The sequence below is a fragment of the Nyctibius grandis genome, chromosome 3 (assembly GCF_013368605.1).
Source record: "Nyctibius grandis isolate bNycGra1 chromosome 3, bNycGra1.pri, whole genome shotgun sequence".
NCBI lineage: Eukaryota > Metazoa > Chordata > Aves > Nyctibiiformes > Nyctibiidae > Nyctibius > Nyctibius grandis.
In genome coordinates this window covers 61,342,996-61,361,921 of record NC_090660.1, presented here as the reverse complement: position 1 = coordinate 61,361,921, position 18,926 = coordinate 61,342,996, and the positions used below count along the sequence as shown (strand labels likewise).

The following is an 18,926-nucleotide window of genomic DNA, read 5'->3' as shown; positions in this document are numbered from 1 at the left end:
AACACACTTGCAGTATGATACGACTTCCAGTGGCACTCTTCTGTGTTTCCTCTGGTAAAGCTGCATCTCGGGAAGAAACCCTCACACAGAGGAGCTGGCATCCTGAACTGCAGGGTAAAATAGTGCTTAGACTAAAAATGTTACAAATTCCTACACATTTTAGGAACAGTGCAAGCTATTGCTCACAATTTTGTATCATATAAACTTGTTATTTTTTTATTTAATAAAGCCTGGTTTTCTCTTGAAATGAGTGTCTAGGAAGAATACTGTTAAACTGTGCTTAACGTATGGATTTCAGTACAGTTAGTTTCTGGTCATTTTGTGAGTGGGGTATGTTTGTCTTAGCATGAGCAGCAAGTGCCCATGCACGGTTCCTGCCTGGACTCCTGTGGCTGCTCCAGGAGGGCCGGAGTCTGCACCAGTGTTCCTGTGCCATCCCCAAGCCCTTCGGGAGTCCCAGAGATGCCCTGGAGCATCTCAAGTGGCACCAGACACCTGTGTTTAGGCAGCTGAATCACATCCTGGCTGTTGTGTATTAAAGGCACCATGATGTAACATTTAGTTTTGTCATGTGGTATTTTTGAGGATTTCACTGGCTGCAATTATAGTGTCTGTTTTCACATATGTGGATTAATTATTCCTTACGCCACTATTTATGGGGCTGTATTGCTTCTGTAGTGTATCTCAGTGCTCTTCCTTTCTTCTCTGCCTCCTCCACAGAAATACATTTGACATACTATTGGGTTTGGTATGGCTGCAGGGATGATTACACCATGACAGCATCTAATTTAATAAACAATAAAGCCGCTGTTTTGTATATGTAAAGTTTGCCAATGGAAATAATGTTATCTCTGTTTTTTATCACCCCCACCACCAGCAGAATGTGCAGGTGTAGCTTTGGCATTTCTAACCTATGCATTAAGCATTATTTATCGCTCAGAGCCACTGTCTAAGCTGTTTTAGGTGGACTTTCCTGTCCTCTTAACTGATTAACGCACAGGTTTTGTATGCACTGATTTGGTTAATGGTGTGATTTTCCTAGTTATTGAAATGCTTAAATCATTTCAACCTCTAGCATGAAAGCAGTTAAACATGTAAATGTATAGGAATGAGTTATATGGGTATAAACACGTTTCTGTATGTGTGTGTCCACATGTGTGTGTCCACGCTAGGAATCACAGCAATGTAATTGTAATGTATATAAGTTAATCAAAACAAGAGCGGTGTACGGTCCTGTGTTTCTCATGCTAAATTCTGTGCTCATAACACCCGCATCTTCATTGTCTCTGTTGTGTATGCTCTCATGCTATCTGGATTGCCTTCCTCAAAGAATCTATAACCTAGGATGTTAGCCTGGAAGTACCATTTTCAGTCTAGGTGGCGGAATCTCTGAGCAGGTGAGCTAAGTGGTAAAGCAAAACACAAGTGTTTGAGAGAAGTATAATAAATGTGTTATTGTGTAGCTGGCATTGCAGCTTCTCTCATTGAAATTAAAGTCAGCTTTACAGGAAAAGCACATTATTAGGGCAGCCAGGGCAACCTTAGTTTGTTGTCTTCATGGTGTATGCGTAGTAATACCATCTCCAATACTTGATTGCCTGCTGCTCTGCACAGGGAAATGTGGTGCTTAATTAATAAACAAGTCATCAGCATCTCTTGTTCCTCCTCAGTTCAGCATGTGTCCTTGGGCTGTGTTTTCTGCATATTATTTGAGTCCTGTTCTGAAGAGTCATTCTTGGATGCTTTCTTTGCAGCATTCTTTAGTCTAGTACCTTCTTGCTTCACTCAAAGGAGATGAAAAAAATGAGGTAGGCATGCTTAGTGGTAGCATTGCGCAGGAAATCTGACACACACTTGGATGGAGCACAGCCCCCGTCTGCCTTACCTGCATTCCCTTCCTGCAGCCCCTTCCTCATCCATTAGACCTTCTCCTACTCCTTCAACAGATGAAGCAGGGGTCCCATGGGCAACAGTCTGCTACGCTCTACAACCCTGGTTTCTCCCCAGGTTGCATGCTGCCTGGGTTGAAGGTGTTGTGGGAAAATAGTAGGTCATTAAAGACCAAGTCTAAAGTGCAGAGGGAAGTTTGCAAATGAAAGTTGCAGGAGCATCTCTAATATTTGACATATCTTAACTTGTGAAACTCGTTTGGACTACCTTAATAATGTTCTTTATATATGTATTTTTTTCCTTTGTCTATTCTTGTAGGGCTTTAAAAAAGCAGGCTGAACATCCTTTCTACCTTTCCTGGCAAATTTGTCTTGTGACAGTCCGAGCTTCGGCTCGAGCTTCAGCAGCAGGGCTGAAACCTGTTAATCTGTTTTACAGCCTTCTCCTGCACAAGCTAGCAGTAGCAAATTGTTGTCCTCTGCATGAACTGCACTTGAGAATGATGTTACAGACTTTGCAAGTGACTTTCACAGGTATTTATTGAGAGCAGAGGAGGAAGGATGTTTGGGAATACTTTATTCCATTCTGGGCTCTGGAGGACGGTGTTTTCTGGGGACACAGGCTCACCATAGTTAACAGCAAAAGGTTCTTAAAGCACTTTCTCACTCTGAATTTTATTCATTAATGAGAAGCTTTTACATAGACTTTAATGTAGAAGTGGCCTCTTTCTCTCTTGAGGAGCAGCCCCCGTAGGATCCACTATACAGCACGCAGAAGGTAGTTGTATGATCTCTTGTATTTATGGGCTGCAGTGCAGAAGGAGTTTGTACAACTCTTGCAAAGGGAAGGGCAAGTGTGTTCTTGTCCTGTCTATAGAAATGTGTTGTCCTTTCTCTTAGAGAAGACAGCAGGTAACAAAACAACATAGCCAGAATTTCTGGCTAAGTCACCAAAGTTGTGAAGATCTTGGAAAGCTTAATTCATTGTGGTTGCATTGCAGTGATTGTTGTTTACAGGGGCACAGGCTCCAGGCATATGAAGTGCGATGCCTGGTTCCCAAAGTAACGTTCTGGAAAGGGGCAGAGTTAGCGATATCACAGCGCTTCTTACGTAGCATATATGTGCTTAACTGGACTGTCAGTCTCTTGGGTTTGGATTCAGAACTCATTTCGTTGATAGTTTTCTAAGGGATTTAATGGAGAATCTCAGAGCATTTCATAATTTCCAGCGATATATGTATGTGGAATTTTGATGCCGAGCCTTCTTGAGGGTACAGAGGAAAATACTGAGAGCTAACAATGGTTTGAATGAAATTCATGAAAGCCAAGGGGCAAACTTGATGTATGAAGGAATACATCAAAGAATTTCTGCCATTCTGAGAAGGTTTTGTTGTTGGGAGTTTCTTGGGGTTTTTAGTGGTTTTGGTTTTTTGTGGTTTTTTTTTTTAATGTTCAGATTTTTTGAAAGGGAAATGGCTCTGGTAGCTTTTTTTAAGTTGCTTTTTAACAGTGTTCTCCCTTTGTGGAACCTGCATTTACAGATTTATCGATAGGACTTTGAAGATGGGTTGCTAACATGTCTGTTTCTTTTTAAGAAAAGTTGGCAGGCTTAAAGGAGAGTGGGTTGGAGCTAATATATTTTTGCTTTTTACTTCAACATGATCCCAGGACACAAGTTCTACTTTATTACATTGCTGCCTGCGAAAGGGTTCAAGAGTTCTGAATTTATAGATTATCATGGCCTTTGGGATGTTGTGCATTCACCCGTTTAGCTACTTTCTGGCTTTTGGTATTGAATGATAAACACTCTGGTTCTGCTCCTATCCTCCATTATCTGTACTCACAGCAAACCTGACCATCTTAAACATGATTAAAACAAAATTCAAAAGTTATTAGCTAATTATGACGCAAAGTACTTAATTTGCCATTGCACCCTAGTAACTTAAAGGTACTCCTGATAACTTGGTAATAACCATATCATAAGCAAAAAGTCACGGTTGCTACAAATTTAATAGGCATCTTCCCTCAAGATAAAACATAAATAAGGTACCTCAGTGAAATCGGATTCAAGCTTAGTAAAATTATCTTGGCAAGCAAAGAGAATATTTGTTAATTTTTCTGTGGAATGTTATCATTGCCAAGAAAACTTGGTTACAAAAAACAGAGATGGAAAAAGTATTTGCATGAATAATGGATTTAACATTTCATTGGTTTAAATTATTTTAGGAAAAGTGGTTTTGATATGCACTGGAAAACTAAAAAGGGCTTTTTAAGGACTTATTTGCAAGATACTGAACACAGTAGGAGATGTGGGGCTTGAAGGCTTGCAGGCTGCTCTTCAGTAGATCCAGTGCATGAGTGAGCCTGAAAAAAAAGAGCAAGGAGAGATGGCGTTGTAAAGCATAAAATACTGGGAGTCAAGTTGCAGCTATGGAGCAGTGGGCATGCAGGTGAGCTGTTACATGTCACTGCTCTTTGCCTGATGTCCTGACAAATGGCTGGAGCAAAATGCCTCTCGTGATGAGAGAGGAATGGTGGCAGGTATCTGTAGCCTCTGCCCCTGCTCTGGGTCTCCTTGACTTGGCACGTGGGGTGGGTTGATCAGAGCACTGGCTGGTCAGAGAGGTGTCTCAGCATCCTAGAAGAAGAGAGGGGCTGTGGTACTGCTCTGTAGATAGTAGTTTGGCTGAAGGGACAGCCTATTTTGGGATTGCAAGACTTAAGTTTTCTGGAGACGAGTCTGTATGGTAGCAAAAGGGCTTAAGGGAGTGCTTGGTATCTGGAGACAAGCAAATCTGTGAGGGTCAGGGATAGGCAGGATGTCTTGGAGAGTGTCAGCAAATTCAGTGTCTGTCAGATGGAGGAACCTCACTTTGCCAAAAATGCTGGGGATTGTGGAGGTGAGGGTCCTGGTCTGGGGTGGGAGAGCAGAGGACAGACCTCTCAGCCACATCTGAAGCCTGTAATGCAACCTAGAGGTTCAGGAGGTCTGAACGGTGTTGAAATTGCTTTTAAAATGCTTACCTGCCCAGCCTTGTGTGAAAAGATGCAGATTTGGGTTGCAGCCTGTTCCTCTTATCTGTCTGTATCTCTTTGGTAGACCAGAGCAGAGAGAGAAGGTATATGGTAAACAGAAACTTCCTGGCCGATCGTCTGCAGTCTGGGGATAGTGCTTTCCTGGCCTCACCCTTGCTGCCATGTGGGAGATGGTTTCCATCTGCCCACATGTATAGTTTTATAGCCATGAGTCACCAGCTCTTGACATCCCATCCCAACTATTTATTCCTTTCTTTTCTAAAATTTCAGTGTTTCTACAAGTGCCATTTGGGTCTGGGTGAATGGTGGTCTTCAGTTTGGGAATGGGCTTTTGAACATCCCAGGAGAAGGCTGTGACAGAGCCTACATTTTTTGGCCTACTTCTGTTGAGCATTCAGGCACCCACCACCCACCATAAGGCTGTCAACCAGTATGTTACGTACGTCAGGGGAGTTCCCATATTAGCTGTATTTCATAGTGTAATTACGACTTCTGGTGTGAATCTCCTGGGTTGTTAGATCACGGGTTTAGCAGGAAAATACAGGTTTTGACTTTTCTTAGAAAAACTTCCTTTTCAGACAAACAGAGATTAGGGTGCTGCTATTGACTTCTGGAGCCTTAGCCATCCATTTTTCAGTTCACCCCAATGTTTCCTGTGACCCACATACCCCCTTTTGTTCAGCTGTCATTTAGTTACACATCTCATCATCTCCACGCTCATCTGCGGCATAGAAAGTGGTAGTTCGCTCTCGTGTAAGTAGCATTCCTGCAACATGACTACATGGTGTTGTGCAATTTATTCTTTTCCAGTTGATATGTCGGTTTGTCCATGTGGGTTAGATCCAATCACTATTAGTTCATTTTGTAATAAGTCTGATTTGCTTTCATCTCTCCCTGGTGCTGCCTCTGATCAGGCAGGTTATAGCAAATCCCATGCTTCGTTTTTTTTTTCCTCTGATGCATTCCGTGACGATACCACCTCACTCATCATTTCAGATCCTTTTCATCTGTTCCTCACATGCTTTACTCTGCGTTTAAGGCTATTCACCACTTCTTGTCTATCTCAATTTCTTCCAAATGTTTTATTAGCCCTCTGAGCTTGCCTTTACCTTTTCTTTTGCTTCCATGCTCGAATGACTATCTTAAGATGTTTGACATGATCTCCATGTGAATGATTCAGTTCTTTAATCTTTAGCAAATATTTCCACAAAGGTTTGATATCCTTCTACTCAATGTCTGGGATTTATCTGTTCTTTAAAATGCCATGTAACATTTTCTTTTAAATCTCATAAGAACTGGTGTTTTAATGCCTCCTCCTGTACATGCTTCTTGCTCTGTCATTTTGGTTCCTATACAAATACCTTTTCTATAGAAGGTTTAATGAGATTTTAGGTTTTAATACATTTTTCCTGTCACGTTTGCTTTATAATCATTGTATTCATACCTCTTCTGATAATGTAGGAACTGACTGTGCCAAGGAATTCCTGAGACTCATGGACATGAAACCTTAAATTAAATGTAAGGAGGAAGAGATAAGAACAAATTATAATAGCACTGAGAGCAAGAGATTACAACAGGGTATTTGGTTAAACTGCGGTTTTCATAATGTATGTTCCTGAAAATTGCAAATGTATTCTGTTATATCATGTTTATGAGCCAACTTTTGTTAAGCAGAGTTATAAAGATTTCTGGGTATTCAGTTGCTGTGGATCTAAATGATGTGAGGTGTTCAAAAAAGAAGAGCAGCTTGTTACTGTTAAAGTGGATAGAAACCTTGTCATTCTCCACTTGGGTAGGATAGCATTTCTCCCTGGTGTGGATACCTCTTCAAATGCACTAGCTTCTAGGGGACAGTGCAAAATGATATAATTTAGACATACGAGGAAGTAAAATTAAATAGCCATGAGATGAGCATACCGTTAAACGGATCTAATTTATAATGGGCTCTTATGCAAATTGCCTTTGAGCACTTAGTAAAAGAAAATGAAAAGAAATTAATAAGGACAATGTGGACTAAAAAGTCACAGAGAAAAAAAAAAGTAAAAGCCTATTCCAGCTCGCTCTCCGCACACCCCAGAGCGTTAAATAAGCATTCCCATTAGCCACATAAATATAATGATGTGACAGTAAAACTTGCATTCACTTACCCTTTTATGGGCCAAACCCCTACTCACTTTGCCACAGTGGCTCCAGCCAGGTGAGTAAGATTTCAACTAAAATACTTTTTCCTTGCTGTGTAATTCATTATTGGAGGGAGAGATGTGTTTTCATGAATGCTTTCCCCTTGCCAGCCAGTGAATATCTGACCTCGGTGGAGTCCCAGGCAGCTTCTTGCCCTGCCATCAGCACAGGGTTGCGGGTGCCAGGGCATCGCTGATGCCTCTTCTGCTGCACAGTTCCCTCCGCTGGGTTATTACACACCCGGAGTTCTCCTCCCTTTTTGATGTTCTGCATAAGACACAGAGAGCAGGGAAAGCTGACAGCTTAGAACTCTTGAAAATAGTATATTGCAAAAAAAATTTCCAGTTTTGAGGTTTTGTCCTCTGATAATTATAATAATATGAGAAATAATATACTTAATATATTCAATAATAATGAACCTGTGTTTTCTCAGAAAAAAAAGTAGTAGGTTTATTTCTACCTTAGATTGAAAGTAATGCAATATTCTGCATGCTTGCAAACATCAAGACTTGCTGCTTTTCCATGTTCCTTGTATCCCTTTGAATACAAAAGGGAAGAATTTTAGCTCTGTCCACTGAAGCTGCTAAAACAATCTGCAGAACCGCGTCATTTTTCTTAGTGTTAAGTTGTGCAATAGTTGACTTAATTAATATGGCCATCTTGTTCCTAATTATTGCTGCTTTCCCAAATTCTCAACTGAGGCAGAATATACTAAAGGGAAGTCTTTCTCTTTATGTGTATAATAATATATGTAAATATTTATCCACTGAGAGAGCAAGGTTATAAACACTTACACTATGTATACAGTTTTCCTGCAGACTGAGTATATTTTTATACTTGACAAACAGCACTTGTTTCTGAAGAATTTGAAAAATCCTGTAAGCAATGTCATCTTCCCGTGCAAGCTATGGGAGTATTGGTCTGTGGGGAGAAGGATCCCTACAGTATTTTATTCAAGTAAAACATTGATCTCTTCCATATCCAGTTGTTTTCTCCCCACTAAAATCGGGCTTGTGGCTGTACCTGTTTGTGTCCTTAAAGTAAAAGCAAATTCTCTGATGGAAGCTGAGTTTTCCACTGGTTATATTTTCAAACCTTGAAGCATTCAATTTCTGACAGTGCAATATGATAGTTAAAGCCATAGACATTAATTATTACCCATTGGAGGTCGCACTTTCAACCCATGGGACATTAATTTTCCTCGTATACAGAAAATTCCAGCCTGTTAGTTTTAATTAAATATTTCAGAAGTACATTTTCTTGTAAATGGACTATAGTTTCTTATCCTTTACCCTTGATATTTGGATAATTCTGCATATAATTATCAGCTTATTTTGCAAGCTTCCTTCAAAGCTCTTTCCTGTTTGTAAATCCATTCAGCTGTTAAGTATTTGTCATTTAAAAAAAAAAAGTTATCTTTGCCAATCATTGGCCAACGTTGTCAAGAAGGAGATGGAGAAAAACATCTTTCAGGTTTTGTTGGGAAGTGAAATCACAATAAACGTGACTTAACAGTCCCTTCTCATGCCAGCAGATTGATGTCTCTTAAGCATTTGTAGTTGCAGTGTGAGACCAAGCAGGAGTAACAGCAGAGCTATGGGTGACCGGGAGGATGGTTACTCGAATATTATTGTATAGAAAAGTTGCCAAGCAAGGTACGGCAAAGAGCTTGCCACTGTGCTTCCAGGAACCCAAGAGTACAGGGAGAGGCTGGAGGGTGAAGATGTCGTTTGTTCCCCAGATCCTGGCATTGCCCGGTCTCCTCTCCTGATGGGTGTAGCAAATGCAGCTTAGGAGAAGGACCATGCCACCAGATTTGGGTCCCATATTATCTCAAGTCTTTCCATGGAGGCCATGTGAAGGAAGCTGGAATCTGTATTTTTCCATCTGAAAAGGAAAAAGGCTTTAATTTTGTTTACAGAAGTCTCTCTGCTGGGAGTCTACCCTTCCAAAGCTGTTTTAACACGTGAAAGTGCAGTTGTGTGTTGCAAAGTGATCCTGCCAGGGGAGGGGAAGGGAATTGGGACTTTGCAATTCCTTGGGTTTTTCTGCTGCTGAAATCAGCAGAGCACTAAGGCAGCGCTTTCTGTTAACTCTTCCAGCCCAGACCCAATGTCTTTCAGGTCCTAGGTAGCACTCCTGATGGTTGTACGCTCTTGTCAGCATTATGGTTTTGTCAGAAGGCTCTGTCCTCTGATAGTATCTTGTTCTTCTCCTAAACAATTAATAAAATGAAGACAAAAAGCCTAGACATTTAAAATATGTAATTATAGTAGTAATTTAGAGCTAGGAAAATGCTGCAGAAACCAATTACCATTATACATTTCAGTAATGGCTGACTCAGCCAAATATATGTTTTGTGTGTGAATTCCATGATAGATTCCAAGACAACATGCTTCAGTAGAGGGAAAAATTAATTCTAAATGCTCAGTGCATCCATATTAGACATAAATGTTGTTCATCCACCTAGTGAACAGGAACCTGTATTATATGGCCTGTTGCAGCTTAAATTTTGAGCAGCAGGGCAGGCAGTAACAAGTATCTGAGGAAGAAAGCTTGAATTTCTGGTAATGGATGGCTTTGAGAAAGAAATATATTGTGCCTGATCATTCTGCAAAATATGTATCATTCCTTGTAAGTTACAGATTTTGTGCAATTTGAATTGATTCAGGCATTTCCTACAGAATTTTCAATGGCCAGCTGAGATTAATGGGGTTTTATTTCTTTTCTGGTCTTCATCTCTCCCAGCTGATGAGAAAGAATAGATCAGACTTGTATTCTGTTCACAACTTATTACCGGGTGCGATACTGCGGTCCCTGCTGCAGGCACAATCACTCCAAACTCCGTTTGGGTTTGCCGTGCCATTTTCAAAGGGAGTGTGCATGGCTGTGGGTACAACCCGGCGTGTAGTCACCTGGAGCCCCATCCCTCTGCAGTTCCCCGAGACTCCACTGCGAGCCCTGCCATCTCCCCCTCTTTGGGAACCGCTTCTGTCTTTTGCCCCTTGAACCTTTCCTGGAGATCCCCTTCTGCTGACTGATGGATGGGGTGTCTCTCAGACTGGGATGCTTCATGTAGCCAGGAAGGCTGTTTTCCTGTTTTTTTTTCTACTGGTGATGGGGAATGGTTGTTTCTTCACTTCTCTTGTAACAAAAATAGTGTGCCATGACTGGTTGTTGTGCTTGCTGTATCCTTTTTGTGAGAAGACAGACTTGTACCTTACCTATGCCACAAACTTAGTGTGATCAGGGAACAAAAGTGCCTTTCGGTCCCCTACCTCCATGCTGACATATGGTGATACTACTGTATGCTCTTTAGTATCCTGCAGAGGTTTTACTGTCCTGGTTCCTGACTCAGATTGGTTATATTGGGATAAACACCACACATGAGTGAGTCTTTTCATTCAAATAATGAAAACACAGAATCAGCAGAATATTGCAGAATGTAACGGGTTGTGACAAGGCTCTGAAGTCAAGTTCAAAACCATTGGTAGTGTTTCACATGGAGTGGCCGTGTGATGTATCACAAGTGAGCTATTTCGAGAGGGTGGTTTTGTTTACAGTTTTGAGAGTGCCAGTGTCAGAAAGAATCAAAAAGTACTTCCACGTTGCACATACAGCCGTATAAACAGGCACACAAAATCAAGCCTACCAGTCACTCTGCTGACTTCATTGGGAAACCGCCAGTGACTCAGGAGCATTTTGCAAATGCTCTGGTGCAGAAACACAACACATATTTCGTGTTACTCTGTCGGGGGTTTTGTTCGGAGTTTTCAGCCCTTCCTACTGCTCTAACAAAAGCAGGTTTGTGGGGCGCACGTCTAGAAAACGTGTGCGCCCAGTGATTGCTGTTGAAAGAACTGTTGGCATGCGGAGGCTTTCTAGGTGGCTGCATGGTTCTGGTGGTCAGTGGGTGGTCTCTGTCAAAACTGAGGCATTTTTCCCGATTATTTTGGTGTGCTAGTTGATACCTGCCACAAACAGTTAATTTTCACTGTGAAATCATTACCTCATGATGAAATGTTATAGACTTTGTATCCCCAGCTGCATATTCCCACAATGTGCTGCCCCCTCAGTTGTGCCTGTCCAAGTGTTGGTTGCAATAAATGGCATCCAAAAAATGTTCTGGGTTTAAAAACAAACAAACAAGAAACAAGGAAACAACCAAAAAAAAAAAACCTTTTCCTGAGTGCAAAATCAGATTCACAGTGCAGTCCCCCAGAAAGCAGAATGAAGGGGATCGATGCTTCTGGAGGGACGGGGTCTGCAGATGGGGGCTATCAAGAGAAGCGTCCAAAATAATTGAGGGGGTGTCATCTCACGAGACATGGGTTTGGGCAGTGAGGCTGGTGTGAGAGGCTCCTGCCCCTGTTGCTTCCCCCTCCACCTCCCCAGCGATGCCACTTAAAAGTTTCTGAGGCCGTGCTGGAAAACACCCAGCTTAGATCGTGGTTTGAAACCAGCCCTTTTCTTACAAAGCAGAGCCATGGAGCTGCTTCAGTGAAATTGGCGCAAGGGGGTTTTGCAGCATCGGGCTGTTTGGCCGGCTGCTGAGCAGAGCTTGTTCTGACCCTGCCATTCGCCTCTTGTTTCCTCTGCAGAATCGGCCGGCTTTTCGATGGCACGGAGCCCATTGTCCTCGACAGTCTCAAGCAGCATTATTTCATCGACAGAGATGGGCAGATGTTCAGATATATCTTGAATTTTTTAAGGACATCGAAACTCCTCATTCCTGATGATTTCAAGGTGAGATTTCAAGGGACTTGGGTGTTCTGCATGTACCTTGGTAAAGCATGTAGTCAAAACAGGTGGGGAGGACTTGTAGGGTATGGTGTTTGATTTCAGATATGTGGCAAAAGTAAGCGTGGGGTTGCTAAAGTGGCATCTGTCGGCCTTTCCTAGGGTGGCATCAAAATTAACTTTTCCCCTCCTGGATATAGCGTAATGGAGCAACCTTGCCATGTTTGACCTAGGGAAATTAAATATCGTAGGATGCTGATGGAGACAGAAAGGATGTTACAATCTGTAACCGACTGTGAGCTTTGCTGATTACTTGTCTTCTCATCCGCTTTTATGCTTCCCCTCTGATTGCAGCAACTCCAGCTTCCACTCCCACGCTGAAACTCAGAGAATGGTGTGGGAATCACAGTATTGACAAAATAAACTGCATACATGGTAATATTTGAGCATTAAGTCATAGAATATTTTCTTCCCCAGACTCTTGAATGCATATTGCAAGTTTAATTCTGGAGTTCTAGAGGAGTCGGGGATGAGTAGTACCACGTTTATTATTAAACTTTATTAAAGAGCTTGCTTTTTTTCTTTTTAATAACAAATTAAATTTGTGGTAGTTCACCACGTTAGACATTAGCCTACAGAGGCAGAGCTTCAGACTCTGAGTTGATGTTCTGTGTTTATTCACTTGTAGATATGTGGGTGTATATGTGGTGTCAGCGAAGAGAGCACCGGAGACCGCGGTTGCAATCAGAACAGATCTTTATCGTTATTTAATGAATGCATATCTACATAGCTGGCTGTGCCACTAGTTCACCGTAGGAAATACAGCAATTCAGATTGAACAGGAGAGGTGATGGGGAAGGATTAGAGCAGTTCACACTGTGCAGTCTTTTATCCCTCATATCTGAGACATTTTCAGGTGTTTGGGGCATAATAGGTGTGAGGTTGAGTTCAGGAGCCGTATTGCAGCAAACATTGAATCATCTGCTATAGACTCATACATCTCCCATGCATGACAAGGGTAGACCTACCTGAATAAGGCAGGAGTTTGGGACTAGCCGATAAGCGTCATATCCCTCTTTTGAAGCCTTAGCATGGCTTTGTGCTGCTCTCGGTGGTTGTCCTGAAGGTAATTCAGAAATACAGAAAAAGGAAAAGCCGCCTTCCATGAAATATTAAGAAGTTACATACGCAGTGCCTTTTAAACACATAAATATGCTGTAGCTGTGCTGAAATTAAAAATGTAACTCCTGGCAAGTTCATCCAACCAAGATGATGTTCAAAGGGGTCTCCTTTCTAGTTATGCTTTAAGGCGTCCAAAAGGTCGGTGCTTAAAATGAATAGCAGTCCTTGTTTCTTAGAAATATATAGATTAGATGACTTTTTTGTTGCACATTAAATGTAAGCAGTATTTTGAGCATGGTTTTAGGTGTCCCATTCTCATAATGCATTCTGTCTCTAGCTCAAATTCAGGGCCATATTGACTGTTAGCAGTCTTCCTTTGTTGTCATTCTGTTCCTCTGTCTTCCCTAATTCTTGTATATTGCTTTTCTCCGTCTAAATATTTTGCAAACGGTCTTACGCTCTTAAACGTAGAAAAACAAGATTTTTTTTTTTCATTTAAAAAATGGCAGTAGACAGACTCCAGATCATCAGTTCTAATTTACTTCTGTACTGGCTATGCTTAAAAATGGGTTTATTGTAGTAAACAATACTGTTGGCAAAATGGGGAGGTATTAAATACTTAATTTTTAAAATGCAGTAATATGTGCAATTCATTATGCAAATATCTGAATCATTTTACAGTTAGAACCATCACAGGCTCCGTCATTTACATTCTTATACCTGTTACAATGCCTGCTAGTATTGCTGTAAGACTCGGTGGATCCTAGTGATGAATTTTCTGAATCCTGATTGAATTCTGTTCCATCTGTTCAATGAGGTCATTATTCTATGACATCACTATGGGGATAAAATGCAGGAAAAAGTGGGTTTTTTGCCTGGTTTATTCCATAGCAGGAGGGAGTTGAGCAAGCATAGCCTCCCCCTCCCCTCCCAAACGCTGCTATACCCAGTCTGTCTCAAGTGGCTGATGGTTATTTTTTGCTTGCACTGTTATTTTATTACACCTTCCTACACAGTAATTACGAACTATGTCTGAAGGGTTCCAGATCTAGAGCGGCGTTACCCTGAATAACTGTATACATTAAGCGGTACATTAGCAATGCCTCTTCCTTAATTGTGCACAGTAACATACGTGTCTTTCAGGACTACACTTTGTTATATGAAGAAGCAAAGTATTTCCAGCTTCAGCCCATGCTAGGAGAGATGGAAAGGTGGAAACAGGACCGGGAGAGTGGCCGCTTCTCAAAGTCTTGTGAGTGCCTGGTGGTGCGAGTTGCCCCAGATCTGGGAGAGAGGATTACACTGAGTGGCGATAAGTCATTGATAGAAGAAGTGTTTCCAGAAATCGGTGACGTGATGTGTAATTCTGTCAATGCTGGCTGGAATCACGACTCGACGCATGTCATCCGATTTCCGCTGAACGGATACTGTCACCTCAACTCAGTTCAGGTAGGAAGTCACGTATGCATTTTGTGGAAGGGAGCCTGCTAGCCAGGTACAAGTGGATTGACCCTCTGCTCTGTCAGTGGAGCATTTTGAAGAACAAAATCAGCTGGAGGCTTTGAGCTACTTATTTATGTTTATGGATCAGGGCTGATTTCTCAGCTTAATTCACACACATCATTACCAAATCTCTTTGCAAGCAAACTACAGTAGTGTTAAAAACCTGCTTTAGGAGGTAGATGTTTGCCTCAATATAAAGACATTGTATATTTGGAGAAACATTTTTTGGCATTTGAATACAAAGCAACCATTCAAGCCTGCTTCCAGTCCCTTGCCCTGCTTGTTATAAATTGTTTTCTGGATTGATGAGGGGGCACAGGGACACCTCAAGCCAGGGAGGGAGGATGCCACATCCCTACAGAGGCTGTTGTGAGGGCACCAGGAGCTGTACCTTCACCTGAGAAGGTAGTGGAGATGCTCTGACTTACCAGAGTCTACAGGAGCTCTGAAACTAAATAGGAAGAACAGAGGAGCAAAAACGTGAAGTCCTGGTCTCTTATTCTGGGGAATTGAGAGGAAAGGGGGATTAATGTGAGAAAGAGACGCCTGGACAGCAGCATTGGCTAGCTGCTGAAAGGAGGGACACACTTCCATGGAGGGAGAACACAGCCAGCCTTTCTCCTCCTTCCTCCTGAAACAGGACCCAGTACTTCTGGAGAAGAGAGCAGCCTGCAGTTGCAGGAGAAGGCATCTGTTGAGTCTTACCCTTGTAGAGGGGACTTTACCTCAGCCCCCTCTGCTACCCCTCGAACTGGGGCATCCTAGGAGGGCTTTAACCCTTCAACAAGACTATCAGGCAAGAGGTGTAATGTGAAGGGAACAATAGGGGGGAAGTTATCACAGATGTGGTTAAAAACGAGGGTGTCACTTTTCCAGTGTTACCCAGGTCTTTTGCATTTGATAAAGACCTCCCTATTGCTTCTTGAATAAATCACCATACGCTTTTTACTTTGGATAAAGACAACATGTTCAGTCTTCCCCCTTGCTGAGGTAACAAAAAGGCACATTTGCATATTGCAAATAAACACCTCTTTCTGTGGTCTCAGGGAGGACCCTCCTGTTTCACTTTCAGCAGTTTTTCCTAATTTATTATGGCATAGTAGAGGATGTAGCAATATCTTCACAGAAGGGGTCATTAGCTATTGGAACGGGCTGCCCAGGGAGGTGGTGGAGTCACCATTTCTAGATGTGTTTAAGAAAAGACTGGACATGGCACTTAGTGCCATGGTCTAGTTGACATGGTGGTGTCAGGGCAATGGTTGGACTCGATGATCCCTGAGGTCTCTTCCAACCTGATTGATTCTGTGATTCTGTGATCTAAAATAGTAGCTGTTATGAAATGGGTGAGAAAAAATCTGGGAGACAGATTACCTGTGCAGGTAATTTCTGGAAGAATTATAATAAACTTATAGTGTCATCTGTTTTATCCTTTGTTGGTTAAAAACAACCAACCTCACACACCTGTCTCCACCTAGTTAGCACATCCTGCACAGCCAGCACTTTGGAGTGACAGCACTTCTTCACATCTGGAATTGTCACTAGCACTATTGATGCTCTTTGGTTTAGATACATCTCCTAAATGCTGCAGACTCATGAGCGAGTTCTTACACAGCAGAAACTTTCAAGCTGAGCTTGGCATCTTTCCTTCTGCCAGGTCCTGTTGTCCAGGTAGAGAAGCTCTGCTCTGCTCCCTCCTCAGAGGAAGCAAGCTGAGTGCTGCAGTGTGTGCTGAAGGCTCGCCAGGCAGATGTGCTAGCACTTAACACAGGAGTCTGGATAGACCTATCTAGACCTATCAAGACATGGTTAACCCATGTTATGCTTGGACAGTTGTGTCTGTTATTGGCCTTTACTGTTATGCTGAAACATCAAAGTTGTTTTGTTGTAGTGATTAGTGCATATCTAGAATAGCCCTACACGTAAGATTACAACTGAAAAGGGATAGGACTTTCAAGGAGGGTTATTTAGCCACATGACATATGATAATTGTCAAAGCAGTTGTATCCTTTAGCAGTTTATCTCTTATCCTGATGTTTACATTTTTGTCACACAAATAAGAATTGCCAAACATATTTACTGATGTGAAAAACCAAAGTCAGAGTGGCAAAATAGGCACAGGCTTCAAGAAGCACGATGAGCCCACGTTGATAATGCTGCATCTTCCATTTTTGGGGGACATCAGCATCTCCAAGTCTTAATAACAATGTAGGATGGGACAGCGACTACCAATAGACCTGGAAAGTGAGGTGCAGACTAGTCGATTTGCCCAGGGCTGGGTTAGTTTCCTGACCAGTTTGTACCGTTGCATCTTTTCTCAGGACCTAAGTTCTCCTACACTGTGCACTGAGACACACTGGGGTATTTTGGCTTATGTTGTTAAAAGCTAAAGATCAGGATAAACAGAAATCACATGGATGATTTGATGGTTGCTTTGAAGTCCCCTCCTTTTTGAAGATTTGCCTGCTGTGCAATTAGCCATGCTCAGGTATTTCGGAAAGACATATGCCGACCTGAAGTAATACATGTAAAGACGTGGCATGTCTTGTTTTAGGTGGTTTTAAACCACAGCTCCCTTCTCCCCCCACCCCAGTCCTCTGCAGCCTTCTGCCGCTCTGCTTGCCTTTGCTGTCCCAGCACACATGCAAGCCAGTTTGCTAATTGGTGAAATAGCTGGGAAGGACTTGGTAGGCATCTGCTCCCAGCACAACCCCAGTGAGGTCTGGTCATGCTGGACAGCAGGTCCCAGGTCCTGTGGAGTGTGGGAGCATCAGCCCCCACCTTGGGGCTGGTGGCCATCACAGCTGACCCTGGTGAAGCCCTGGAAGGGTCTCCTTCTCAGGTGAGGCAAAGGAAGCCCAGGCAGCAGAACAGATAAAGAAGATGATAAAAGTAGCAGAGTATAAATGAGGGAAATAACAGTTCAGCCCTGCAGTTACAGTAAAACAGCGTGAACATGGGTAATTAAAAAAAAATAGTGGAATAGTGGTGTGGAAGGATACCATGCTTGTAGCAGCCTGGAGCTGGTGCTGGGAGCTGAGGTCTTTGCACCATCGGTCATTGGCTGAGCTGCGCAGGTGCTTCCCCCCACCACTCCCTCAGGGAGCCCTGCCTGACTTAACTCTTTTTTCCTTTTTTTTTTTCCTTTTTTGCCATTGTTTCCATTGCCACTGGAAACAACACTCAGGTTGTGAAAAGGGGGGAAAGAAGGTGAATAGGCAGAACTCGTTAGTCCTGTAATTAAAGTTAAAAGGTCCCAGGTTTTACCACAGGTAACTGTAGGCACAGATCCTTGCGACCACAGTTGGTTTTTAAGTGTCTAGAAAATATGATGGTAACTTTTCTGAATTGTGACCGCAGTATCTGCGTTGTGACCATTTAGTTGAGGTGTTTGCTCAGCATCCCCCAGTGTCTGGTGTGGAATCCTGTATTTGCCCTTTTGTAGTGTAAATTTTGTGAAGCAGAGAATGTGTTTTTCCAGGCATGTTTCTGTGGCTAGAAGAATACTCGATTTGTTGACAGTACTAAAAAAATAAAATACATATTTCATCATTTTTCTTCTTATTGCTCAGTGGCCAAAGTCAGTAGAAATCAGTCCAATACAGTGAAGCTGAAGGAACGAGATAGTGGGTCTGTGTAACCACTTCTGTTTCCTAGCTGGATCCATTTAAAACCAGCAGTTATCGTCCTTGTACAGCAAGTAGTTTGTTTATTTACTTATACATCGGTATTTGTTTCCTCTTTTTTGCAGGTACTTGAGAGGTTACAGCAAAGAGGGTTTGAGATTGTTGGCTCATGTGGAGGTGGGGTGGACTCTTCCCAATTCAGTGAATACGTACTGAGACGAGAACTCAGAAGGACATCTCGTGCACCCTCCGTCATTCGAATAAAGCAAGAGCCTCTGGACTAAAATGGACATGTTTCTTTATGCAAAAAAAAAAAAAAAGGCAAAGAGAGAGAGAAAAAAAAAAAAGGGGGACATTTCATGTGCAGTTTGGACTCCAAACAAGTCCTGGAACTAAAATTGAATAAAAGACACATTTATATCAAATATAGAGATCACACCTGAATTCATATGGGAACATTTGGAATAGTAGTAATAATAATGACCTCAAGGTGTAAAAGAAACACACACACATATATATAAAAAATATGTATGTATATGTATGTATGTACATATATATATATGTATGTATATGTCAAAGGGTAGGAAATGCAACAACAAAAAAGTGGTAGATGAGGTTGGTGCTGTGATGGCCATTAAGTGTCCTAGGCCTTACATGGGCCCACTTAACAGTGTACAAGCCATTACCATGGGGGGATACACAGACTATTCTTCACCCATTTCCCATTGCCAAACAGCCATCCACTTTTTAATGTGTACACACCTTGACTCAACTTTATTTGCGTATGGAGGTTTATGTCTGTCATTTTTAGAGGTGGATGGGCAGGTGTTCA

The 18,926-nt window shown here is 42.1% G+C and overlaps 1 protein-coding gene across 1 annotated transcript in view; it reads left to right on the top strand.

Annotated features, from left to right (window-relative positions):
* KCTD1 (potassium channel tetramerization domain containing 1) overlaps nt 1-18,519 on the top strand; it is a 67,762-nt gene extending 49,243 nt beyond the window's left edge. Inside the window, exons 3-5 of the mRNA XM_068396657.1 lie at nt 11,708-11,852; nt 14,112-14,417; nt 18,220-18,519. Of these exons, the coding sequence (XP_068252758.1) occupies nt 11,708-11,852; nt 14,112-14,417; nt 18,220-18,378 (610 nt within the window). The 3' untranslated portion in view covers nt 18,379-18,519. The remainder of the gene's footprint in view (nt 1-11,707; nt 11,853-14,111; nt 14,418-18,219) is intronic.
* The last annotated feature ends 407 nt before the right edge of the window (nt 18,520-18,926 follow it).